At 41.6% G+C, this 26,841-nt stretch overlaps 3 protein-coding genes across 6 annotated transcripts in view; 2 read left to right on the top strand and 1 right to left on the bottom strand.

The window, feature by feature from the left end:
- Positions 1-2,980, bottom strand: part of LOC139408466 (transportin-1) — a 44,270-nt gene extending 41,290 nt beyond the window's left edge. For 2 of the 3 annotated variants that reach the window (XR_011634293.1, XM_071152391.1), the window contains exons 1-3: positions 2,845-2,963; positions 2,600-2,713; positions 1,224-1,299 (exon numbers count right to left, since the gene is read on the bottom strand). Coding sequence is in view for 2 of the 3 variants with exons in the window: in XM_071152391.1 (XP_071008492.1) it covers positions 1,224-1,299; positions 2,600-2,704 (181 nt within the window). In the remaining variant the exon portion in view is untranslated. Of the gene's footprint in view, positions 1-1,223; positions 1,300-2,599; positions 2,714-2,844 lie in introns of all 3 variants that reach the window. The other variant, XM_071152392.1, reaches the window with a different exon arrangement.
- Positions 2,981-11,579: 8,599 nt separating this feature from the next.
- On the top strand, positions 11,580-17,557 carry LOC139408465 (MOB kinase activator 1B). Of its 2 annotated transcripts, XR_011634292.1 has the most exons (7): positions 11,694-11,901; positions 13,229-13,395; positions 14,156-14,249; positions 14,335-14,468; positions 14,601-14,764; positions 15,163-15,899; positions 15,995-17,557. XR_011634292.1 is itself a non-coding variant. In XM_071152390.1 (6 exons), exons 1-6 carry the CDS (start codon positions 11,888-11,890, stop codon positions 15,238-15,240), a joined length of 651 nt encoding a protein of 216 aa, XP_071008491.1. In that variant the 5' UTR covers positions 11,580-11,887; the 3' UTR covers positions 15,241-17,557. The 2 variants fall into 2 exon arrangements, 1 of the variants encoding a protein (XP_071008491.1); XM_071152390.1 differs by having other exon boundaries at positions 11,580-11,901; positions 15,163-17,557.
- A 707-nt stretch (positions 17,558-18,264) lies between these two features.
- LOC139409876 (deoxycytidine kinase) lies at positions 18,265-26,637 on the top strand. Its single transcript, XM_071155269.1, has 7 exons — positions 18,265-18,506; positions 18,895-19,010; positions 22,132-22,325; positions 23,848-23,995; positions 24,228-24,343; positions 25,665-25,764; positions 26,288-26,637. The coding sequence occupies exons 1-7, from the start codon at positions 18,416-18,418 to the stop codon at positions 26,312-26,314; spliced, it is 792 nt and encodes a 263-aa protein (XP_071011370.1). The 5' UTR covers positions 18,265-18,415; the 3' UTR covers positions 26,315-26,637.
- Positions 26,638-26,841: the final 204 nt, after the last annotated feature.

Raw genomic sequence — 26,841 nt, 5'->3', positions numbered from 1 at the left:
ATGCACACAATAAACATAATTATTGTGGACAGACAGATTAATATAATAATCTGAATAAAACATTTTGCATGCTTTGCAAGAAGAATGATTTCCCTAATAATCCTGTTTACATGGAGCCATCTGAAATCAGACTACCTGATGGGCACTCTGATAAATGCAGAAAGTCACCAATCAAAATGAATTTTCTACAACATCAACAACGTTACTTTTGGGAAGCATATTTGATTTTGAGCACGGACATATAACGTTTGTATGTGATGAGTACGCATTCATTCAGCTGTTCCGAACTCACTTCACTGCGCTAAAGGAGGGAGGCTCGTTTGGCTGCTTCTAGCACATGCACAGATCAAATACACAGCTGGAACAGTGAAAGATAGTGCAGAAAATCTGGTGTTTTAATCAGCGTATGCTTACTTTGATTTTGACCTTACGCCGATTATGATAAGCAGAAGAAGGTGTTTACATGACTATTTCATAATCTGCCTAGTGTCATAATCGGTATAATAATTACTGTACATTTAAACGTACTCAGTGTTTCCGTTTGGTCAAAGGTCAAATCAGCAAATTATTGTGTAGGGTAGTGAGATATTGTATAGCCTGAAGAAAACTATGGGCATTACCCATCACCCCAGTGATATCTTACTGTCCGATAATTCTCCTTCATGGGCATGGCTGTCTGATCCAATATCTCCCTCTGTTCTGATTGAAATTACACTCAAATTCGATTTCTGCTGCTCCTCTCGTGACCCAGAGCAGTGTAACAAATGCCATCCTAAAAGGCAATGGCTCATCAGCCCAAACCATTGGGTCATCTACTTCTAGAGTACAGTAACAGGCTGTCAGGCAGGTCAGGATTTGAGTGGCGCCCCGCCAGGCATAAGACTTTAAAATTAGAGTGACCCATATTCTAGTGGTGCGGTGTGGTGCCATATCATCAGTGACAAGACAGAAGACACCAGCCGTGGGGTTCGTCGCCAGGGTTCTCCACTCCTAGAACAGACAGTCACGTTGCCCCTGTCACTAGATGATCAGAAAGTCAGCCTGTGTGTAATCTCACCCCCAGAGAGAGCTGGCTAGTGGACGTGATTAGCCGGTCTGACTGCCAGTGGCCATACTGTGACCTGCAGTAGTGTTGTGTACTAATATGCATTGAAATTAAACATAGCTTCAGGGCATTGGTGTATATATGACATGGAGAATGAGGGGAGGGGTAAATGTCCTACCTTCTGATTTCAACTTCGTCAGCACGAATATCAAGTAGTTGTTGAAGTCTGGGTATTGGTTGAGCTGTTCCAATCTCTGAAGAGGACATTGGTTAAGGTGCAATTCTACATTGGGTGCAAAACCATAGAAGTATATATGCTGTGTGTGTGTGCTGTATTCACAAGAACAATTTATTTGTAAAGGTCGATGTTGACCAGCCATAAGTGTTAAACGGCCTGCAAACACTTGCCACATGAAGACGGCACAGTGATGCCGAAATGTTGCTGGTTTACCCAATGAATTACTGGGAGCTTGTACACAGAGTGTGCGACTCTATTCTTATTGCATACAGTTCTCGCCGTTAGTCAGCACCTCTCCCAACTTTTTGGGGGTGTGCGCCCGCTCATGCTTTTTATTAAAATGTTGTTGTTGTTTTTTAGAATAAGTGATTATCAGAAATCAGTCACAGTTATCATAGGGTGCCCAACAGGCTGATGCTGTGCAGTTTGCGCACATATCCAAATAGAAACACTTGGCATTTCAACAACATTGACTAGTGGTGCTAAGCCTTGACCAGACAGACGGAACTATAATCTGTATGACATACATGGACAATATTGCATCACTCAAACACTACACATGGTAGGTCGACTATAAAGACGTTATAACACAACATCAACAACGAACAAGGTCTTCAATGCACACCAACATTCATGGTTTGATTGTGCCTTGATACTGTAACACCTGTGTTGATGACAATGTGACAATGAGGATCGGATTTATTATCCCATTACAAGCGCTTGTGGCTGGCTACAAAGTCACCTTCCTACACTCAGGTTCAACAAGATGTCAAGACAACAAAATGACAACGTTGTTTTGAGCATTATTTTTAACATCACATTGTATAACCGGAGAGATGAGACTGGCCGAAAGGCCCCAGTCTCTAAACACAGGGCTTGGGTGACTCTCTAAACACAGGGCTTGCAGTTTCTTTGTGGCATTTAAGCCCCCAAGGGTCAGCAACATCCCTAGCAAGCTAGTTACACTGTACCCGCTAACATTACATTATTTCAACAACACTACTAGGAAATCAAAGGATTCTAGATTATACGAAACTGTCATAGGGAATACATTTGTTGAAATTATTTATGGATTAGGTAAAGATTGTGGTGTCATGCAACAGCTGTCACTTATGACATTTCCATCATACTGTGACTGATTCAATAGAAAATGTACTGTGGTCATATTTGTGACATTGTACAGTAAGTAGCTAGCTGGCTAACTATATTGTGGTGCGAGCCCTGCCCGCGTGTAATGTTAGCCAAGCTAACCGAAAAGCTACCACAGAAACACCTCAAATCTACCACTTTTACATTTAGCCGAGAGCAAAGGATACTTGCTGGACGGATCTTTGAGTGGACGTATCGGGAGACTGGGACTCTTTCAAAAGCTGTAGAATTTGCTGAAGTCCTTGCTCATCTGGTTTCCACTCGCACTCCATCTTGGTTTGCTGCAATGAGATGAAACGGATAATGCAATTGTCAACACACACTGTAAATTAACGTTTTCCTCTTTCCAGTTGAAGAGTCGCCATTAGATTTTCTAAGCAGTGTAAATTGCATATATTATTGTGTCACCTACCCGATATATCGTAGTCTTTCTTCCTCAAATGCTACTGTGTTTAATTTATAACGTTAGACTTGGGCCTGTCAGCACAGAGACATTCCGTTTTTACAACAAGCTACTCATACAGATTCATGGCGCATTTACAAGACCCAACTGTGCTGTGACGTCTGCAAGGTCCTAGTGCTCGTCAATTTCATTCCACTATTCCACTCTATCCCACTCAGTTCCTTCTTCTTCTTCTCCTGTGTTCGCATACATTTAATGTGCATGTCGCCACCTATTGTACTACAACCACAACAAAAGATTAATTGCAGAAAAGGTGGAAAACTACATCACAAAACCCCAAAACAATTGTAAAAATGGTCTGTCCTTAGTTGCAACACTCACTACCGAGTTACAAACTGACTCGGAAGCAACGTCAGCAAAATAACTGTTCGTCAGGAGCTTCATGAAATGGGTTTCTATGGCCAAGCAGCCGCACACAAGCCTAAGATCACCATGCGCAATGTCAAGCATTGGCTGGTGTGATGTAGAGCTCAGACATTGCACTCTGGATCAGTGGAAAGGTGTTCTCTGGAGTGATGAATCACGCTTCACCATCTGGCAGTCCGACGGACAAATCTTGGTTTGGCAGTTGTCAGGAGAACACTACCTGCCCCAATACATAGTGGCAACTGTAAAGTTTGGTGGAGGAGGACTAACGGTCCGGGGCTGTTTTTCATGGTTTGGGCTGGGCCCCTTAGTTCCAGTGAAGGGATATCTTAGTGCTATGACATTCTAGACAATTCTGTGCTTCCAACTTTGTGGCAACAGTTTGGGGAAGGCCCTTTCCTGTTTCAGCATGACAATGCCCCCGTGCACAAAGCAAGGTCCATACAGAAATGGTTTGTTGAGATTGGTATGGAAGGACTTGACTGGCCTGCACAGAGCCCTGACCTTAACCCCATCGAACACTTTTGGGATTAATTGGAACGCCGACTGCGAGCCAGGCCTAATCGCCCAACATCAGTGGCCGACCACACTAATACTCTAGTGGCTGAATGGAAGCAAGTCCCCGCAGCAATGTTTCAACAGTGGAAAGCCTTCCCAGAAGAGTGGAGGCTGTTATAGCAGAAAAGGGGAGACCAACTCCATATTAATGCCCATGATTTTGGAATGAGATGTTTGACGAGCAGGTATCCATATACTTTTGGTCATGTAGTGTATGTTACATCAAACCCCATCCCACTCTTTCAGTCACAGTCACAGTCACAGTCCAATACAAATCACATCCCTACACAGGCTCAGGGGCCAGGGAGGGGGGAAATCTTCAGACAGAATTTCCTGCAATGCCTTGGTCGTGTAGATCCAAGTACCTTTTAGGCACATATACAATAATGTTCAGTTTCTCTGACTTCTTGTTAGTTTGGTCAGTACAGTTTATCACCGGCACAACAAAATCTACCTTCTTCACAATCAGAGTTTCAGTTGCTGAACTACATTCTCAGCAGACTTCGAGGCATCCACTACCACATCTTCCTCATCTCACTGCCTCCACATAGTAGACCTGCTTGACTGCCCTGATCCTTGCTACTGCCAATGGCGATTTTAGCATGTACATCTTGGTGGGGTAAAACATACTAAAAGTGGAATGCATGCCAGCAAAGCCACTACACAACACAACACTAAACAACACATTCATTGCACTATAACGGTCACCAAAAACTGTTAGGGCCTAAATAAAGCTGTCCCAACATCTTACCACTGCTACACCTGGCTATCAGCGGAGCCTTGTCTGACAGTGAAACACTTCATTCAGCCTCATTTACTGCCTTTTAAAAAATATAGCAGATATAGCTGACTTGCTAAACAAATGTGGTTTCTAATGACAATTGAGATATACAAACTATGGCATAAGGGGACGACAAGTGGATAAGAAGCAATCCGTAATTTCGATTAAGACATTAATGAGTGAGCTTGGACAGACGTAGTCAATATAAGTATTTGTTCACCACTTTTGAAATGTACCGTGACAGAATTCAGAACATGGGCCATTCTTACAGTATTCTCCCTGTACATCAAGTCAGAACCGTAGGATAAAAAAATGGCATATAAGCAGACAATGAAAGCTCTTACAAAATTCGATGATTACATTTCTCTAAAACAGGTTATAGGCTATGTGTGCACCACCAAGTCAGAACAGTAGGCGAAATTAAGAGGGGTAAATAGACCAAATTATCAGGGTGAGGCACATGGGTTACTAACATCTTACTACACAACATACACTTAGTATTACTTTCTTTGCTACAGTATACATATCTCCCTGGCATATTACATAATTTATGCAGCAGCATACAATACATTTTTGGACTGACCTTGTTATGCTGTGCTGACTTGAACAGGAAGATGGCGCGGTGGTCCTTCGTGTGTAAATTTTGTCATCAAAGTCTGCTATTCTCTGGATTTATGGTGCTTTCAAAACAACTGTGAACTCTGAAAAAAGCAATGTTAAAACATTGTCTTAGCGTTAGAAAGAGGCCGGATTTACAATTCAGAGTTGGATGACCGTATTTTCCAAGTCGGACCACGTTTATTCCCAACTTCCAAGTTGTCTTGAACTCACTGAAGTCAAGTTTTCGCAGTTCCGAGTTAACAGTTGTTTTTATGCGCTGCACAAATCATGCTTCATTGACAGCATGGCCAATATTGAATGTTTATCATTTTTTACTTGAAAAAGAGCCCCTTAATCCCTGATTTGGGACCACACAGCCACTATCACTGATTCCTTCCAAACCACTCATTGTTGAATTTGTGATTTCCTGCTTGTTGTGTAATGTGTATGTCCAATGGCCGATGAACACCAATACATTTTATCTATAATTTCTCTTTATTATTTCTCTTCATATGACAAGTATTAAAAATTATTTCCCAGTAGTTCGTCGACTTGATTCATGATGATGACTGCTTGCTGAGATTTTGAAAGTATGATGATCAGTCCAATCAAAGCTACTGTACATATAACGTGATTTGGCATAATTTTATCTGTGACCAATGACCTTGAGCCAGCCTTCTTGGATGGGCACTTCTAATGTAACTCAATGGCAGCACCCAAAGGGATAGAATTTAGAGGTCTACCCTGAGACTTGGCGGTGACGTAGTGCACCCATGATTGACGTAGCGTCACTCATGGGGGCACTACATCACTACATATGTTTAGAGTGGATTATATGTTTCGAGTGGATGAACTTGTGCAGGTAGCATAGTAAAGGAGCCCTTTGAAGTGATTGTTTGACAGTCAGATGAAAACAACATTGTGTTTATGTCACAATAATTGCTAATACATTTTAAAAGTTAACGAGGTGACACCAATCGGTTTGCATGTATTTGCATATTTCCATTAGGGAATACCTTCTCTATGAGTCAATTTGCCCTTGCACTACTTCTAAACAACGCAATTTTTTAAAACTTTGGCAAAGGGTCACATCTACAAAACTTAGTGTACTCTGATCGCAACAGATTTTAGTTTTGGGAACAGAAAAATGTATTGAGATCAGGCTTTTCTTTGATGAAAACATCAGAAGAATGTCGGCCCAGTCCCATCTCGCAGTCCCATCTCGCTCCATACTCGCCACTGCCGGCCACTGGGCTTCCTCTCCTCACCGTATTTGAAGCATCTGGCTCTTTGTTCTATCTGTGATGTCAACATGGTTATGATTAGGATGATGGACATGTTAAAGAAGTGTCACTGAAAATTTTCTCAAATCAGAGTTTATTGGTCGCGGACATGGATTTGCAGATGTTATCGCAGGTGCCCTGAAATGCTTGAGTGTGCAAAGCTGTCATCAAGGCAAAGGGTGGCTACATTGAAGAATCTCAAATATAAAATATATTTTGATTTGTTTAACACATTTTTGGTTACTACATGATTATATATATGTGTTATTTCATAGTTTTGATGTCTTCACTACTATTCTACAATGTAGAAAATATTAAAAACAAATAAAAACCCTTGAATGAGTAGGTGTGTCCAAATGTTTTACTGGTACTGTATATATATATATATAATATAATATATATATATATTTATTTATATTCTATACTCTGACATTGCTTGTTCTGTTATTTCTTAATGTCTTTCTTTTAACTTTTTGGATTATGTGTGTATTATTTTATATTGCTAGGTATTACTGCACTCTTAGAGCTAGAAACACAAGCGTTTCGCTGCACTGCGATAACATCTATACTGAGTATATAGAACTTTATAAACACCTGCTCTTTCCATGACATAGACTGACCAGGGCTGCGTTTCAAACTCAAAGTAGACAGCCCTCGGCCCTAAACCCTCAGCACTATACCCTTGGTGGAATCCCGCGGCCATATTTGTCGTCGGTCCAAATGATTAGCCAAGCAAGGGAAGTTTGCAACGTAAGCCCCTCAGCCCTAGTTTTTAATGGAGTTTGCGAGTGTACAATTATGTTCACTTTGGGGCCTGAAACGCCCCATAACTCAATACGCAATGATTGTACATCCACTAAGAAAAGTCCGCCAAAACTAAAAACTTCAATATGGAGTAAACATACAAGTGTAAGTAAAAAAAAAAAGTAAAAAGTAAAAAACTGTGTTACTAATGCAAAAACACGTCTCCTTAAAGTAATTATGTTTTTGTTGGGTTAGCTTTTGGAAATTGTAGAAAGAAAACATTTTCCTTCTTCAGAAGTAGCTAGGCAGGCTAACGTTAGTTAGCTAATTAATTTTCTAGCTATCATACAGTAGGCGTCTATTAATAATTATATAGTTAGTATAATTAGACATGCAATCATAATTGACTGTAGCCCATATAAAGCACCCACAAGCCACCGGTGGCTGAAAACACAATCATCGCGGGATGAACGAGTGACGAATTTCCGGGCAAGGTTCCATTTAAAAAGGGGATAGGGTGTCTTTTAAGTGTTTGGAATGCAGCCCATGTGAATCCAGGTGATAGCTATGATCCCTTATAGAGCCCCACATTGGAGGTGTCATAATACCCATAAAACCTACCGATCAAACAGGGAAATGGTTCCAATGTTTTTTCCACCATTCATTTTCCCCATAGGGAATTTTAGAAACACTTCAAATAAGGGCTGTGTTTTGTGTAGACTTACATCGGCATGATATTTTGATAACCATGTAAATCTCTCTCGGACAAAGTGACTTTTATAAATATGTTCGGCTCTATTTACTCACAGATTTAAAAATGCTAATTGGCATCAAAGTAGACATCATGCAAGACTAAAAATCCCTGCAAGCTCCTGCACGTCATCACTTTTTGACTCTCTCCACTGTAGCCCCATCAATGTGGATGGGGGCACGCTCTCTCTGCTGTCTCCTGTTGTCTACGATCAGCTCCTTCGTTTAGTTGACCTTGAGGAAGAGGTTTTTTCCTGGCACCACTCCACCAGGGCTCTCACCTCCTCCCTGTAGGCTGCCTCGTCGTTGTTGGTAATCAGGCATACCACTGTTGTGTCATCAGCAAATTGGATGATTGAGTTGAAGACCTGCTTGGCCACAAAGTCATGGGAGAACAAGGAGTACTGCAGGGGGCTGTGCACGCACCCCTGTGGGCCCCCGATGTTGAGGATCAGCGTGGTGGATGTGTTGTTGCCTACCTTCACCCCTTGGGGTCAGCCCGTCAGGAACTCAAGTACCCAGTTGCGCAGGGACGGATACAGACCCAGTGCCCTGAGCTTAGTGATGAGCTTGGAGGGCATTATGGTGTTGAAGGCTGAGCTGTACTCGATAAACAGCATTCTTACATAGGTATTCCTTGTTCAGGTAGGATAGGGCAGCGTGCAGTGCAATGGCGATTGCATCGTCCGTGGATCAGTTGGGGCGAAATGCAAATTCAACCTGGTCTCAGAGCATTTCGTATTATTCTGTACGTGAATCTGAGTTACTCCATTTAGTATGATATGTTACATTTTGAATGGTTACATAAGAGAGATTGTTACTTAAGGTAAAAATTAAAGTAGGGTGGTTGGTCGGGGTGGATGGGTAAGCGAGTTTGAATCTCATCATGGACAACTATAGCATTTTAGTAACTTTTCAACTATTTTTAGCTACTTTACAACTACTTAACATGTTAGCTTACCCTTCCCCTAACCTTAACCCTTTAACCTAACTCCTAATCTTAACCCTAACCCCTAACCCCTAGTCTAGCTAGAGTTAGCCACCTAGTTAGAATTCGTAACATATCATACGTTTTGCAAAATAGCAATGTTTCATATGTCCTGCAAATTCGTAACATATTGTACATTTGCAAATTCATAACATATTGTACATTTTGAAATTTCATAACATATAAAACAAATTGTAATTCGAAACATATCATACGAAATTGGTGATGGCCATACAGAAATTAAAACGTACCATACAAAACGAAACATATCATACTAAATGGAATATTTCGGATTTACGTACAGAACAATACCAAATGCTCTGAGACCAGATTGGCAAATTGTAGTGGGTCTAGGGTGCCAGTTAAGATGGAGGTGTCATGGTCCTTAACTTGCCTCTCAAGCACTTCATGACAGAAGTTAGTGCTACGGGGCAATCGTCATTTAGTTCAGTTACCTTCGTTTTCCTAGTTACAGGAACAATGGTGGACATCTTGAAGTAAGTGGGGACAACAGACTGGGATATGTAGAGATGTGTAGAGTGTCTGTAAACACTCCAGCCAGCTGGTCTGCACATGCTCTGAGGATGCGGCTTGGGATGCCGTCTGGGCCGGCAGCCTTGCAAGGGTTACCTGAGGGTTACTCAGGTCAGCCATGGAAAATGAGAGCACACTGTTCTTGTGAACGGCGGAGGCCTGCGTTGGCGGTTCTATATTGTTTTCCTCAAAGCGGGCAAAGAAGGTGTTTAGCTTGACCGGGAGAGAGGCTTCGGTGTCCGCGAAGTGACTGACTTTCCATTTATCATCTGTGATTGTCTGGGTTCCCTGCCACATAAACTGAACAAAAATATAAACGCAACAAGTAAGTGTTGGTCCCATTTTTCATGTGCTGAAATAAAAGTTCCCAGAAACATTCCATCTGCACAAAAAGCTTATTTCTCTAAAATGTTTACATCCCTGTTAGTGAGCATTTCTCTTTTGCCAAGATAATTAATCCACTGGATATCAAGAAGCGGATTAAACAGCATGATCTTTACACAGGTGCACCTTGTGCTGAGGACAATATAAGGCAACACTAAAATGTGCAGTTTTGTCACACAACACAATACCACAGATGTCTCAAGTTTAGAGGGAGCATGCAATTGGCATGCTGACTGCAGGCATGTCCACCAGAGCTGTTGCAGGAGAATTGAACGTTAATTTCTCTACCATAAGCCGCCTCCGATTTATTTTTAGAGAATTTGTCAGTACATCCAACTGGCTTCACAACCAATGACCATACCAGCCCAGTACCTCCACATCCGGCTTCTTCACCTATGGGATCGTCTGAGGAGGGGGATGGGGTTGCTGAGGAGTATTTCTGTCTGTAATGAACACGTTTTGTGGGGGAAGAACTAATTCTGATTGGCTGGGCCTGGCTCCCCAATGGGTGGATCTGGCTTCCAAGTGGGTGGGCCTATGTGAAATCCATAGATCAGGGCAGGCCTAATGCATTGATTTCAATTGACTGATGTCTTTATATGAACTGAAATTGTTGCATGTTGCTTTTATATTTTTATTCAGTGTGCGTCTCGTGTCTGAGCCGTTGAATTGTGACTCCACCTTGTACTGTCGTTTGCCTTACGGAGGTCATAGCTGGTCAGTTTGTACATGTCCATGTTCCCAGTCGCCTTGCCATGGTTAAATGCGATGGTTGCGAATGCTGCGATCAATCCACGTTTTTGGGTTTGGATAAGTTCTTACCATCACAGTAGGAACAACATCCTCTATGTACTTCCCGGTGAACCCAGTCACTGAGTCAGTGTAAACGTCGACACTTTTCTCAGAGGCGGCACGGAACATTTCAGAGTCCATGTGATCAAAACAATCTTGAAGCATATATTCTGATTGGTCAGACTAACATTGAACAGTCCTTACCACAAGAGCTTCCTTCTTAATTTTCTGCCTATAGGTGGGGAGGAGCAGAATTGATTGGTTGATCCGAGTGGTGTGTGCACGCAACATTCAAAAGGTCCTCATGTCGATGACAGAAAAAAGTATAGAACAAGAAAAAATTGTAACTCCTCCCGAGTGGCGCAGCGGTCTAAGGCAATGCATCGCAGTGCTTGAGGCGTCACTACAGACCTGGGTTTGCGACCAGCACAATCGGTGCACAATTGGCCAAGCGTCATCTGGGTTAGGGGAGGGTTTGGCCAGCCGGGATATCCTTGTCCCATCGCGCTAGTGACTCCTTGTGGCGGGTTGGGCGCATGCATGATGACTTCAGTCATGTTTCCTCCGATACATTGGTGCTGCTGGCTTCCGGGTTAAGTGAGCACTGTATCTAGTAGCAGTGTGGCTTGGCAGGGTTGTGTTTCGGAGGATTCATGGCTCTCTTTGCTTCTCCTGAGTCCGTACAGGAGTTGCAGTGATGGGATTCGACTGTAACTACCAATTGAGGGTAAAAGTACAAAAAATGAAATACTGGCAAGAAACAGAGCAACTGTGTCTGTTGGCGCCATCATGTCCAGAGAAAAACGATTCCACACTGCTCTCTGCTGGTGACAGTAGAGTACTATGAAACGTGAATGGGATTCTATCGCGAGAATTAATTTCCAAGTAGGGATCGTTGAAGTTTGCTGTAATCAAATGTGCTGTGCAGTTTAGCAGATCTCATAGTAATGCTAGTCAGTCATCCAGCTAAGCAAACGTTTTGGGCGGTCGTCTTTATAGTTTGGCTAGGTAGCTAGATGTTGCAGAGCTCGCTGATACAAAGCTACATTTTAGTCGTAGGACGAAGTTTTAGTTCAGGGTCCGCTTAAACAGTCCGTAATTTGGACCAGTTTGACAAGCCTGACACTGCACTGGAAGCATTTGTTTTGACTTCACTCTCTCTACACCGCGGTCTTACGAAGGCTTTACTTTAACGTTATAAAGAAGAGAAACATGAGCTTTCTATTGTGAGTATTCGTCTCCCACGTACTATTTTGTTCAATGTGCCTGCCTTTTCAAGCTAACGTGTTAACATTAACATAGCCTATAACATTTTCACGGCTGGCTAACACATATAGCTAGGCTAACTACAACATGTAAATGCTAGCTAGCTGAGTGTATGTGGAGTGTACAGTAACGTTAGTTAGTTGGATAGATAGATAGCTAGCTAGGTAGTTAACTATCTACTTCGCTAGGTCTGTAGCCGAACGCTGAATTGTACTGTTCAATGCCACGATATCTAACTAGTTCAGCTAGCTAGTTAATTAACGTTATAACAAATAGCTAGCTATTATTATATATTGCTATAAAGTTGGCTAAATTTGCTATGACTGTCTCTCTAAATAATTAGCAAATGTGTGGCATCACGGTAACCAGCGAACTAACGTTACATACAGTACATGCAAGCAAATGGGCCTTAGTTGTTAGCTAGCTACGTAGCTTATCTAGTTTGCTATGACTGAAAAGATACGTTTTGCAATCAGTGCTTTTTCTTTGACATAACATTGTCAAACACTGGAGTAAGTTCAATTCTTAACCAAATTAACGTTACTAGCTGACTATCAAAAATTACTTTGGCCGTTGCATTTTTTTCAGAGGGTGTGTGAGGTCAGCTTTTGTTGAACAACATATTATATGCTCTTCTATTGTGTAACAATTTCTTTATTTTAAAGAAATTAGTAGCCTACTGTATCACTCCCTATTTCACTTCCCTTATCTCCCTGCCTGACACACACAAGTAACGTTAGCTAACAAAATGGCTACACGGACTATCTGAGTTGACCCTTGTATTTTATTCTTATTTTGCAGTCTCTATGAACACTCACAGGGCTGCACACTGACACACCAACACACATACAAACACCAACTCAACCATTTGCTCATACATACATAATATGCACATATATTTATACTGACTTTACACGCATGCACACCCACTCACATACAAACATCATATCCTGATGCCTAGTCACCTTATCCCTATATATATATATATATATATATCTACCTCTATCGATTCAGTATCCCTAGACATTGTAAATATGGTATTTGAACTGACCCTGTATATAGAATGCTTGCTTACTATATCTTGTTCTTATTTTTTATATATTGTGTTATATATTTTTGTTCTAGCTTCCGTTCGTTTTAGTATTACATTGTTATTGACTACTGTATTGTTGGGGTTGGAGCTAGCAGGAAAGGTGTTTCACTGTGCTTGTGTGCATGTGACATTTTATAACTTCAAACACACACTTAGTCCAGTTCATTGTCTTTCCATTCTAATTTCTCCCACAGTGGCAATCGGTCGTCCAAGACCTTCAAGCCAAAGAAGAACATCCCGGAGGGATCTCATCAGTATGAGCTGCTGAAACATGCCGAGGCGACTCTGGGCAGTGGGAACTTGCGCATGGCTGTCATGCTACCCGATGGGGAAGACTTAAACGAGTGGGTGGCAGTTAACAGTAAGGAACACATCCACTTCTCTATCCCCTTAACACCACTAACATAGTGTCAAGTCTTGATCCCCTGATAAGTTTCTACTCATTTTCAATAGCAGTCTGCAAGGCTGAGGAGTTAATTTCCAGTGAAGAATTGGGCCTAGTATCTGGGAAGAATTTTAACAAACTCCAGACCAGAAACTACATTGAATGTTAAACAGAGATGATTGTCCACCCCTGTCGGTGCTTTCTTTGCTGTCTCTGGTTTTCCACCAAGACGGATGACTCATCCAGCGGATGTCTCACTTCCTCTGGCACACACTGATGACCTAACCCAGTCATTCAGCGGACAAGCTGTCTGAGTTTCTGCTGTGAGATTAGCAAAAGGACGTCCAATTTGCTATTTCTCATGTCTCAGTATAGTAGGCGATGATGGTTTGACAGGTGGAACGTTCAGAGCTTTGCTCTTCTACTGACTTCAATGTGCATCGTAGGTCATGTGTGTTTGAGAGAGGGATGCATGGGCGTCTCAAGCTAATCAGGGGCACTGAGCAATATTTAATTTCTAGTAGTCTGCTAATCGGGAGAGGCGACTCTGGAGGGCTGAATGATTGTGAGCGGGCTATTGTGTCCCCTATGTCTGCCAATACACTAGATCTGAGATACCACACTAACTTTTATTTTCTTCTATATGAATGTTGTCTGGAGGATATAAATGCTCTGGAGCTCAGCTCACATGCTCCTCATAATGCCACATGTCCTTGTTATTTCTTTACGTCCACAGCTGTAGATTTCTTCAACCAGATCAACATGCTTTATGGCACCATAACAGACTTCTGCACTGAAGAGAGCTGTCCTGTCATGTCTGCTGGGCCTAAGTAAGTGTGGGTGTGTGGACTTGCTTGCCTTTCTGCCTATGTCATAATAATACATTGCTATTCATGTAACTTTTTTTGTGTGTAGATATGAGTATCATTGGGCAGATGGAACCAACATCAAGAAACCGATCAAATGCTCAGCTCCCAAGTACATTGATTACCTAATGACCTGGGTGCAGGACCAGCTCGATGATGAGACACTCTTTCCATCTAAGATAGGTATGAGTTCATGTCCATCATGTTTCGCCATAACCATGTCTTTATTGCATTTCCAGTGAAGCGACACCATCATTTGTCTTTAGTTGTTTTATACCCTGATAAATCTATATACTTTGTACCTTTGCACTCAAGGTGTCCCGTTCAGACGGAACTTTATGTCTGTGGCCAAGACCATCCTGAAACGCCTGTTCAGGGTCTACGCCCACATCTACCACCAACACTTTGACTCTGTGATGCAGCTGCAGGAGGAGGCCCACCTCAACACCTCCTTCAAACACTTCATCTTCTTTGTTCAGGTGCTGGACCGGAGCCCACTATCAATGTAGTCTGGTTCCCAAGGCTATTATTTCAGCAGTAGGCCTACCCCTTATTGGGAATGGTGTAGTTCTGGCAAGGCTACATTTAAAAGTTAAAGATGGAAATACCTGGTTCCCAGTCTTTTTATATCTGCTTCAGCTAGCTCATTTGATGTTGACTCAAACAGTGGCAGCCAGGCTATCCTCAGTGTATGCGACTAAGAACTAGAGGCAATGACCCTTTTTACGGCAGGACTGAGACATAAAGATGGTAACACTTGATTGGGTTTATGTAGAGCTTTTCCAGATGTTCAAAGTGCTTTACAATCTACAATGTATCCATTGCCAATCTATAGCAATCGCCTGCTTTAATCCAGGTCTTCCTCTGTCTCCTTCAGGAGTTTAACTTGATTGACAGGAAGGAGTTGGTGCCACTCCAGGAGCTGATTGATAAACTGACCACCAAGGACCGATAAACCCAGACTGACTTATCCTTTTAACTCTATGGTAGTCTACTATTATTTTTGCACAGATGTCCCTTCTACCCTGCCCTGCACTGGCTGTGTATACAGCATACGCTAACTTTGGGGAAATGTTCTCAAGAAAGCCAGGTAAGTAAGGAAGAGTCTTACACTGTCATAGGCAATGGGGTTAGACTATGAGGGAATACTATACTACTGTCTGAGCTGGTATGTGCTCATTATGGTTGCATTCATTTGGACCGATCCCCAAAACTGAAATCACTGGTATTTATTAGCTTCCTCTATTTGGTGTATATTTATCAGATGCTTCTATGAAACCTACCACTATAGTTGGCACCTTCATACATATAGGCTATGTAAGAAATAAAGGACTACATAATTATTGTACAAATATTTTAGCATATTGGTCACATTGGTGATAACTGCAACAAAACTCCTTACATTAGGTTGAAGAAATGACTCCATTGCCTAGTCTTGGTATAATAAGATGACTGGATTAAATGGCTTGTGGGCTAACCAAAACCCCAATAGAGTTCACATAACTCGCCAAACAAGAGTTGATATATAACCCATCAAACATCCATTGATAAACTGTAAACAGAGTTGGTATAATCCATCAAACAGTGTTGATATTTCGAAGTGCCTGATTTATGGTTCATGCTTAGCCTCGTACTACCATCCTCAGCTTGTGAGCCTACATAAATACGTCAGTGAAGGCAAACATATTTATGTAAGCTTGCGAGTTCAGGATGGTAGTACGAGGCTAGTTCACACTCACTCTCCCACAGAACAACAAAAGAAGTGCACATTCTCGTGGCTACAAAGGGAATATTTGCCCTCACTGGCTTTCTGAGATTCCCATTGTAGTGTTACTTTTATGTAGCTATAAAAGAGAATCTTTAATATGAATGGAGAAATTTAGATCTGAGGTTTGGGTCCTTGTTTTAAGTTGCCTCAACATATGGTCATTTTTTTTGTCTGTTTTCAAGTCAGGTCTAGATACGACTACAGTAGTTTAAACTGTTACAATACCAGTAATGGCAAAAGCTGTATTTGATGGGCCACATACAGTATACAAGTAAAATATTGTCTTTGGGGCCAAGAGCACCATAGTTATTGCCTTGTCCCAGATCTGTTTGTGCTCTTGCCTTCTCCATTGCTGTCATTGTCAAGTCAAACGGGTTCGGCATGACAATCAGTGACCGAGAGTTGGCATGATAGCACAAACAGACTGGTACTCAGGCTACCATAGTTACTGTACTTTTATAAACAAAGATGGGGTGTTCCCTTGCCCTTTGTCTTACCAGCCATGAAGCACTTTGAACAGTTTCCTGACCTCTTTGCCTGAATGTTTTTCCTTTACGGCAAATATGCTGTCTCTTTAGAAACTACTGAACTACGTCATTTAGGCTCTGTTGCATTATTTTCCCATATAATGTTACTAAAGTGATGAGCCACGTAGTAAACTATAACAGCACATTCAGTGCTATCAGCGTATGCTTCTTTCAATAGTGTGATTTCCTATGCCTTTTGTAAGTTCTGTTGAGTAATGTATTGCTGTGCTGCAAAGGGATGGAATCCAAAATGAAAATGTTTACTATGCAATAATGGTCATGCCACTCTTCAAAGTATAAACAATTTACTATTTTCCATTCATACAGATGGGAGCAAATGCTTTTCTTTCTGTGTGTGTTATTCAGAGGTAGTGGTGTTTTAAAGTGATAGATATTGGTACAGAGACACGTTGCTGTTATAGGACTTAACTGTAGACCTACTACTATAGTATGCAGTAAGACATGAGTACAATGGAATATATTTAAATGCCATTTTATACTATCTTTTCAGGAAGATTTGATATGGAGATACAACTAACTTCTGCTATGAAATCCATACTGTAAATACAACAATGACAGGATTTTGCTTTGATATCATATTTTGGTAGCTGGAAAGTCTATATTAAAGAATGTTATTAGGTCTCTTTTTAGAGGTTGTTTCTTTTCCCCCTTTTACACCATGTCATATTTCCTTCTTATATCAATGTGTTATTTTGACACAGCTTTAGAAAATTAACATGATTGTGTTGATCAGAAGGTGGTAAAGTAACAAAGCCATCTGCCATGCTTCTCTGAGAACAAGAAAATGCTTGTTCATCACATGCAAAATTTGGTCCCCTGTCTGTATATTCCCCTTGCTGTAAGAGTATATTCTGATGACTGAGTTGTAAATATGAATTGGCTAAGGGTGATGAAAGTTACTGAACTGTACAATACTGAATGCTGTTTATGATGGAAATAAATGTGTTCTTTGACCAGATTATCTTTGTCTACATTTTGTGGGAAATAAAGTAGCCTAAACAGATTGTCTTGAGTCTCACTTCTCTGGAGAAGAATGTAGACCTATAGTATCATGTAGTTTATGGCTCGTGTTGATCAAATCATATTGATCAACCTGCTCCAGCAGGTGTATCTCACTGGTCATCCCTAAAGCCAACACCTCATTTCGTTCCAGTTCTCTGCTGCCTGTGACTGGAACGAATTGCAAAAATCGCTGAAGTTGGAGACTTTTATCTCCCTCACCAACTTCAAACATCTGCTATCTGAGCAGCTAACCGATCCCTACCTCATCTCCATACTGTTTATATTTATTTTTCTGCTCTTTTGCACACCAGTATCTCTACCTGTACTTGACCATTTGATCATTTATCACTCCAGTGTTAATCTGCAAAATTGTAATTATTTGCCTACCTCATGCCTTTTGCACACAATGTATATAGACTATTTTTTTCCACTGTGTTATTGACTTGTTTACTCCATGTGTAACTGTGTTGTCTGTTCACACTGCTATGCTTTATCTTGGCCAGGTCGCAGTTGCAACTAGCCTACCTGGTTAAATAAAGGTTAAATAAAATCTGTTGAATAGGGTCGTTATAACCAGTGGTACAACAAACAGTAAAATAGTAGGTGGGGCGATCTCCTTCCTACCACAGACTTGAGGAAACTCCCATGATAGGCTGCTTACAGTGTGACTAAGCTGTTGCCGCCAGTTTCAGCCACAACGCGCCATCTGAACCAATTGCATCTGAATTGAAGATACTACAGTCCAGACAGCTGAAACGAAACCTTCGAGTTCAAGACAAATATACCACATATCTAAAAAATCAAATAAAAATATGTCCCCCACGCCGCCGAAGAGAGCAGGTTCTAGTCTCTTAAACGACACTATGGACAAGACTAAACGAATTTCAATAGAAGGCAACATTGGTAAGTAACGCTAGTTTAAACTGGTCACCAACTTGGATGTAGGATTGCTAAAAGTAATACAATTGCTATACTGTCCCTAGCTAGCTCGTAACTAAAACGTTTAACCATAGAGCGTGCCTTGTCGCTAAGCGTTGATTAAATAAAATAATGTAACGTTAGCTAGCTGATGCGCAGGATAAGTAAAGGTTAAAATAAAATGACTATGACAATGTGTTTAATGTCACGCACCAAGGCTTCCGTGTTATTCTAGTGAGAGATGTAGTCACAATACTGTAGTTATTTTCAACTGAAATGTCCTTAAAGATTGTAAATAGATATTGATATGGTTGAACTTGAAATTGTATAGCAGTCGGAGAAATGGAAACTGACTTCAGTATCATTTCCGCAGCGGCGGGCAAATCTACATTCGTGCGCCTCCTGGAAGAGCAGAGCAAAGACTGGGAAGTAGTGCCCGAACCCATCGCCAGGTGGTGCAATGTACAAACACAACACAGCGAGTTTGAGGTACTGTATGCTTGCTTATCTGACCGAACTTTTGACCTGTGATTAATGAACACACACAGACGGTATACATACTAACCCATGCAAAGAGTTCAACTTCAGATGGTAAGATTGGCCACTACTTGCATGTCTCATGCATACATGTCTGGATCAGGGCTGAATATTTCTGACCTATAGATAAGTGGAAGAGAGTGTTACTTATCCGCTCTCTCCCTAGTGGTTTAAAGTTCTATCCAGTTACTAACACCAGGAATTCATCAGAAATTAGATTGGGTATGCGTCCCAAATGGCACCCTATTCCCTATGTAGTGCTCTACTTTTGACCAGGGCCCATAGTGCTGTAGTCGTGTAAGTAGTGTACTATTTAGGGAATAGGGTGCCATTTTGAACGTAACCTAGATAACATTAATCCCTGGAGGAATGAACTGATGAAACCAGTCAGAGAGGAACCCTGAATGTTGTCATAATGGGACAGCTGCTAGTAAGGATCTAGTCAGGGTGTATGGCAGGGGTAAGCAAACCTCTTCCCGGAGTGCCACAGGTAATGCAGGGTATTGTTCTAACTAGGCACCACACCTGACCAACTGGGCTCATTGATCAGTTTAATGATTCAACAGTTCAACAGTAAATTTAACAGTTGTGGTCTTCCCTTGTCAGTTAAATAAAAAAATGAAGTGCCTGCGTCACTCCAGAACCAGGGTTGCCTACCCCTGGTGTACGGATATTTAAAATGTAAATGTTGTGTCGATACATATTTTTCTGTGTGTGTGATAGCTCTGTGGCATGATAGACAGCTCTGTGTCATGCCTGCCCTTAGTATGACAGTGTGCATTGAGAGTGAGTGTGTGTGTTTGGGTTGGGGGTATCGAGATGTTAATGTAAATGTATTTATTTACCGTGGGCAGATTCTCTGCTGTAACCTAGAAGTGTGATCTTGCAAGCTAGCCACATATCTAGCAAGTTAGCAAACCAAGTGCATAGCTGGATTCCTGAGCTGGAGATAATTTATTTGGCACATCGTAGATAGTTAAAGTGGCAATATGTAACTTTTTGGGTGACCTGACCAAATTCACATGGAAATATGAGTTATAGACCTATTATTCTACTTGAAAGCAAGTCTAAGAAGCGGTAGATCTGTTCTATGTGCGCTATTTCTATACTCCCCATTCTTAAGTTTTGTTTTTGTATCTTTTACTCTCTGGTTTGTACACCAGCTTCAAACAGCTGAAACAACAATATTATTGGTTATTGAAAGTATATTTCACAGCGGTTTGGATGGTACAATGATTCCTCTACACTATCTTATTTTGTCACATAAACTGAAATTCGGCTAACTATTTGAGTTTTAGCAACAAGGAATTGGTGGTGCAACTTTAACTTATAGTTAGTTCTAAGCGTTGGCATAGCACGCAACCCCACAGCCAATTATTGTAAATTTGTATTTAATTTTTTTTTTTTTACGGTATTCTAAATCCCCCTGTATACGGTACATACTGTCCTAGTCTAGTGTGTGTGTACAGTATGTGCTGTGTTTAGAATAATACAGCAGCTGCCATCTGTTCCACTCTGCACTGGTCAGTGTCTGTTCGAATAGACACCCAGGGGAAAGATGGCCCCCACCCTGAACAGCTGAGTATGGCGACGGGGCAGGGCACCACTACTGATCACCACTACACCCTAGCTGCCCCACCCAACATACATCACCCCACCGCAATCTTCAGTTCAATCATGTCAAATATGTCTGTCCGACTATTTCAGTTCCTCACTCTACATAGTCAGCTGGGTTTGTCCACTGTAATATCAAGAGGTATTCTGACATTATTGTTACACCACATGGTGAATAAGTACTATGCCCATCCCCAACACTCTCCCACCACCATTAGAATCAGACACGCTACCTTTGGATGTTTTCATTGAGAAATGCCAGTGGTGTAAAGTACTTAAGTAAAATATATTTTAAAGTACTTCTGAAGTTGTTTTTTGGGGTATCTGTACTTTACTTTACTATTTATATTTTTGACAACTTTTACTTTACAACATTCCTAATTAAAATTATGTACTTTTTACTACATACATTTTCCCTGACACCTAAAAGTACTCGTTGCATTTTGAATGCTTTGCAGGACAGAAAAATTGTCAAATTCATGCACTTATCAAGAGAACATCCCTGGTCATCCCTACTGCCTCTGATCTGGCTGACTCGCTAAACACACATGCTTCGTTTGTAAATTATGTTGGAGTGTGCCACTGCCTATTCGTAAATAAATAAAAAACTAGAAATGGTGCCATCTGGCTTGCTTAATATAAGGAATTTGAAATTATTTATACTTTTACTTATAGTTTTAAGTATAATATTTTAGCAATTACATAGTTAAGTATCAAAATTCTATGTTTAAAACCAAATACTTTTAGACTTTTTCTCAAGTAGTATTTTACTGGGTGACTTTCTCTTTTACTTGAGTCATTTTCTATTAAGGTATCTTTACTTTTACTGAAGTATGACAATTGAGTACTTTATCCACCACTGGAAATTGCTACTTAATTTCTACACTGACCACACCCATGCCGAAATTGAAGAGAGGTTTTGAATGATGAGTTATGTGTGCAGTGACCAAACTGGAAACACATTTCGTATCCTGTGGTCAGATTGGACCACCTAACCAACCACACACACACATACACACCACTGGAGGCTGCTGAGGGGAGGACGGCTCATAATAATTGCTGGAACGGTGTAAATGGAAAGGATTCAACACATGGAAACCATTTGTTCAATGTATTTGATACCCTTCCACTTATTCCGCTTCAGCCATTACCACAAGCCCTTTCTCCCGAATAAAGGTGCCACCAACCTCCTGTGATAAACACACACACACACACACACACAGAGCCTTGCACCACTCTCTGTTCACTCAGTAGTGGTTAGCCTACAGCGCGATGCTACAGAATATACACACACACACACACAATACAATATATCTGTGATAACTCTTTGATTATAACTGTACTGCTGTGGTATTTCTGTGTTTGGTATTATTTGATGTGCAAGGGTATACAGTACATTTAATGGTACTGTATCTCTATTAGCCACAGTATTAAACCCACCTTCCCCTCTTTGTCCCAGGAGCTGACCATGTCCCAGAAGAGTGGTAGTAACATGCTGCAGATGATGTATGAGAAGCCAGAGAGATGGGCCTACACCTTCCAGACCTACGCTTGCATGAGCAGGGTCCGCGCCCAGATGAAATCCACCAATGGGAAGCTCAGAGAGGCAGAGAACCCTGTGCAGTTCTTTGAGCGCTCCGTCTACAGTGACAGGTATGGATGAACAGGACATCTCACCAGGAAAGTCAACCTTGGTAACGTTACATGTCATCTTCGATTGGATGCCAAGGATAGGGTCTAAGATATGATACCAAGGATAGGGTTTTCCAAGGAAATAGTTCTCTAACATTGCTTCTAAGCACACCCCTCTCATCTGTCCTTTGTTGTTGTTGTCTGTGTCCAGGAACAGCTTTGTTGGTGTGTCTGTGTCCAGGAACAGCTTTGTTGTTGTTGTGTCTGTGTCCAGGAACAGCTTTGTTGTTGTTGTGTCTGTGTCCAGGAACAGCTTTGTTGTTGTTGTGTCTGTGTCCAGGAACAGCTTTGTTGTTGTTGTGTCTGTGTCCAGGAACAGCTTTGTTGTTGTTGTTTCTGTGTCCAGGAACATCTTTGTTGTGTCTGTGTCCAGAAACAGATTTGTTGTTGTTGTGTCTGTGTCCAGAAACAGATTTGTTGTTGTTGTGTCTGTGTCCAGGAACATCTTTGTTGTTGTTGTGTCTGTGTCCAGGAACAGCTTTGTTGTTGTTGTGTCTGTGTCCAGGAACAGCTTTGTTGTTGTTGTGTCTGTGTCCAGGAACAGCTTTGTTGTTGTTGTGTCTGTGTCCAGGAACAGCTTTGTTGTGTCTGTGTCCAGGAATAGCTTTGTTGTTATTGTGTCTGTGTCCAGGAACAGCTTTGTTGTTGTTGTGTCTGTGTCCAGGAACATCTTTGTTGTTGTTGTGTCTGTGTCCAGGAACAGCTTTGTTGTTGTTGTGTCTGTGTCCAGGAACAGCTTTGTTGTTGTTGTTGTTGTCTGTGTCCAGGAACTGCTTTGTTGTTATTGTGTCTGTGTCCAGGAACAGCTTTGTTGTTGTTGTGTCTGTGTCCAGGAACATCTTTGTTGTTGTTGTGTCTGTGTCCAGGAACAGCTTTGTTGTTGTTGTGTCTGTGTCCAGGAACAGCTTTGTTGTTGTTGTGTCTGTGTCCAGGAACAGCTTTGTTGTTGTTGTGTCTGTGTCCAGGAATAGCTTTGTTGTTATTGTGTCTGTGTCCAGGAACAGCTTTGTTGTTGTTGTGTCTGTGTCCAGGAACATCTTTGTTGTTATTGTGTCTGTGTCCAGGAACAGCTTTGTTGTTGTTGTGTCTGTGTCCAGGAACAGCTTTGTTGTTGTTGTTGTTGTCTGTGTCCAGGAACTGCTTTGTTGTTGTTGTGTCTGTGTCCAGGAACAGCTTTGTTGTGTCTGTGTCCAGGAACAGCTTTGTTGTGTCTGTGTCCAGAAACAGATTTGTTGTGTCTGTGTCCAGGAACAGCTTTGTTGTGTCTGTGTCCAGAAACAGATTTGTTGTTGTTGTGTCGGTTTCATTTCAGTCATTTAGCAGATGCTCGTATCAAGAGAAACTTACTGTAGTGAGTGCATACATTTTCTTACCTTTTTCATACTGGTCCCCCGTGGGAATCGAACCCACAACCCTGACATTGCAAGCGCCATGCTCTACGGGAAATCAGGTACATTTTTGTTGTTGTTGGGTCTGTTTCCAGGTACATCTTTGCGGCAAACCTGTATGAGAGTGAGTGTCTGAACGAGACAGAGTGGTCCATCTACCAGGACTGGCATGGCTGGCTCCATAAACAGTTTGGAAAACACATCGAGCTGGATGGCATCATCTACCTCCGAGCCGCACCAGAGGTCAGCAACTAATTTGACCTCACTACATGTTCATCAGGAACTTACCGTACAAAACATTTAAATGACATTGTAGTCGATTATATAGTGTATATAGTACAATATAGTATATATTGTTTTTTAACTTACTGGAATACACCTCATGCTAAAAAGAAAAAAAACAACATTAAATTAAGGTACACTTATACCTGTGTGGTAAAAATGTAATTACACTGGTTCTTGTGTGTGTGTGTAGAGATGCATGGAGAGGCTGCATCGGAGAGGCAGAGAGGAGGAGCAGGGCATTCCACTGGAGTACCTGGAGAAACTTCACTTCAAACACGAGAGCTGGCTGCAGCACAAAACCATGTGGTGAGAGGGAGGGAGGGAGGGAGGAAGGGAGGGACTGTTGGTGGTATTGTAAGGGAGGGAGTGTTGATGGTATTGTGAGGGAGGAAGGGAGTGTTGGTATTGTGAGGGAGGAAGGGAGTGGGTTGAGGCAGGGATGTGTGTCTACGCATGTGTGTGTAGGAGCATTAAATAAAAAGCTTAAACCTTTACATTTTATAGATGGATGTAACCTCGTATCCATTGCGCACATCACATGTAAGACTGGGATATCAACCACTCAAAGTTGGCCTTAGTGGAAGTGACCATAAAATTCTATGGGAGTGATCTAGTGAGTAAAGCACAGAGCCACACACACTCATTTAATTTGAGGGAATCACAGGACTGAGTCGTGGCTCTGTGCTTGTGGTGTGCTAGTGTACGGGGGAGGGTTAGGGGGAAGGTGCTATGGGACATGATTGGCTGGTAGATTAAACCAATTCATCTCTATTGGCTAGCGAAGGCCAAGTTTGATGTTTTGGTCCACCAGACTTCATGCATTTGGGTGGAAGTGTGATTAATGTGGACGAGACAGGAAACAGGCTTGTTTCTGAGGTCTATTGTGAGCTATGAATTTCCTTACAAAGATGGATGTCTTCCCTTACAAAGCCATTTCTGCTTAAACCCTCAGTTGCTTTTTACAACAGAAGCCTCCCCACTGCTTGTGTTGTGAGAGTTTGAACAAAAGCATTGGTTTTGGCCCAGCCATAGCCGCTGGGCTGGCTTGGGGATATGAGGGACAATGAAGGTCATTAGAGTGGGTGGGGTTTAGCGCAAAAACGCACCTTTCCCCAAGCCCAGTCCAGCGGCTATGGCTGGACAAAACCCACATGTTTTCTCTCAAACAAAAAAATTTATCTCTCACAACACAAGCAGTGGGGCGGCTTCTGTGGGGAAAAGAAACTGCAGATCAGGGCTCAGATCCGCAGTTGTTTTTCACAACAGAAGCTGCACCAATGCTTTTGTTGTGAGAGTGAAGAAATAAAGTAGGGCTGGGCCAAAAAGCTGTTTTTCCATCAAACTCTATTTTTTCTCTCTCAACACAAGCAGCTTCTGTTGTGAAAAGCAACTGCAGATCCAGGCTTTAAAGGAAATAACCTTTAAATAACAAGGAAACAACCATTAAGAAGCTTGACCTGAGTAAAAAAATATGTAGTTTATTGCATAAGCAGTGTGTGTGTGTGTGTGTGTGTGTGTGTGTGTGTGTGTGTGTGTGTGTGTGTGTGTGTGTGTGTGTGTGTGTGTGTGTGTCTTGCGTTGTTGTCACTAACCGTATGTCCCATTCCCTCTTGGCCCTGACCCACAGCATGGAGTATAAGTATTTGAATAACGTGCCCATTCTGACGCTAGATGTTAACGAAGATTTCAAAGTTGACCAGGTCAAGGGTGCGGACATGGTGGAAAAGGTAAGAATACAGCCCATTTGTTTTTCATGGGAATTGGTACTTATTTTTAATGCAGCAGTGTCTTTCAGAAGTATCTAGATGTGACTATATTTAGCTGGTATTTTTGAAACATGCTGTTTGGAGGGCAGTAGTGAAAAACATCCTGTTATCACTGACTACAGTGAAATTATTAGTAGAGGGATGTTGATAAAGATACGCAACCAGACACACACACACTCAACGTTTAATTTATGGAAATGAGGCCTGAAGAGCTGCTAATGTAGCCATTGAATGTTGAGGGTAAACACAGATGCTACAACTGATATCAAAAAAGCCATTAGTAAAACACACACACACACACATTGAGGTAAATTGTTCCTGCACTTCCTGTCCAGTGGTAGTACTGTCATCCTCTCGCACGTCTAAGCTTTGCTCCATATTGTATCCACATCAAACACTTGCACTGACCTGAAGCACTAATTACACTCACATTAATATCATTATTCATGATGTGCTAACAGCTTGTTATGTGCTTGTCATCCAGGTCAAAGAGTTTCTCAGTACCTTGTAAACATCAGCTGATGACCATCACATCCTGCACTGAAGGAGAGCAGATGTGAGGAGACATGTGGAACCTGACATGCTTTTTTGTAATGAATGATTTTGATTATTTGTATATATTATTTTTAAAGAATTTTAATGGTATCGCACTGCATGGGTACTATAATGATTTTGTATAGCTTGGTTTCACTTTCATGGCGTGTGGTGTTGTTATTTAAGCAATATGAATGAGATGGGGAGAAAACATTGATATGTATTTCATCATTGGTAATCATTTGGACGGTTTATTGAAAACCTAAAATAAAATAGGCCTGCCAGTATGAGGGAACCTAAGGGCATTTGTGTGATTCTTGTGGAAACAAAACATTCCCTGTGGCCCTAAGTCCCTGTAAACCCTACCTGAAGTGCTGTGCATAGCATATGCCCAGAAGATGGAGCTATACTCAACTAATATATGGAGGGTCAGTGTAAGCTCAGTAAACACAGGTGAAAAGGTGTACTTGTAAGATAAACCTTTCGTGTGCATGAAATATACAG

The sequence above is a fragment of the Oncorhynchus clarkii genome, chromosome 5 (assembly GCF_045791955.1).
Source record: "Oncorhynchus clarkii lewisi isolate Uvic-CL-2024 chromosome 5, UVic_Ocla_1.0, whole genome shotgun sequence".
Lineage (NCBI taxonomy): Eukaryota > Metazoa > Chordata > Actinopteri > Salmoniformes > Salmonidae > Oncorhynchus > Oncorhynchus clarkii.
The sequence above is the reverse complement of the archived record's forward strand: the minus strand, read 5'-3'. Positions and strand labels throughout refer to the sequence as shown.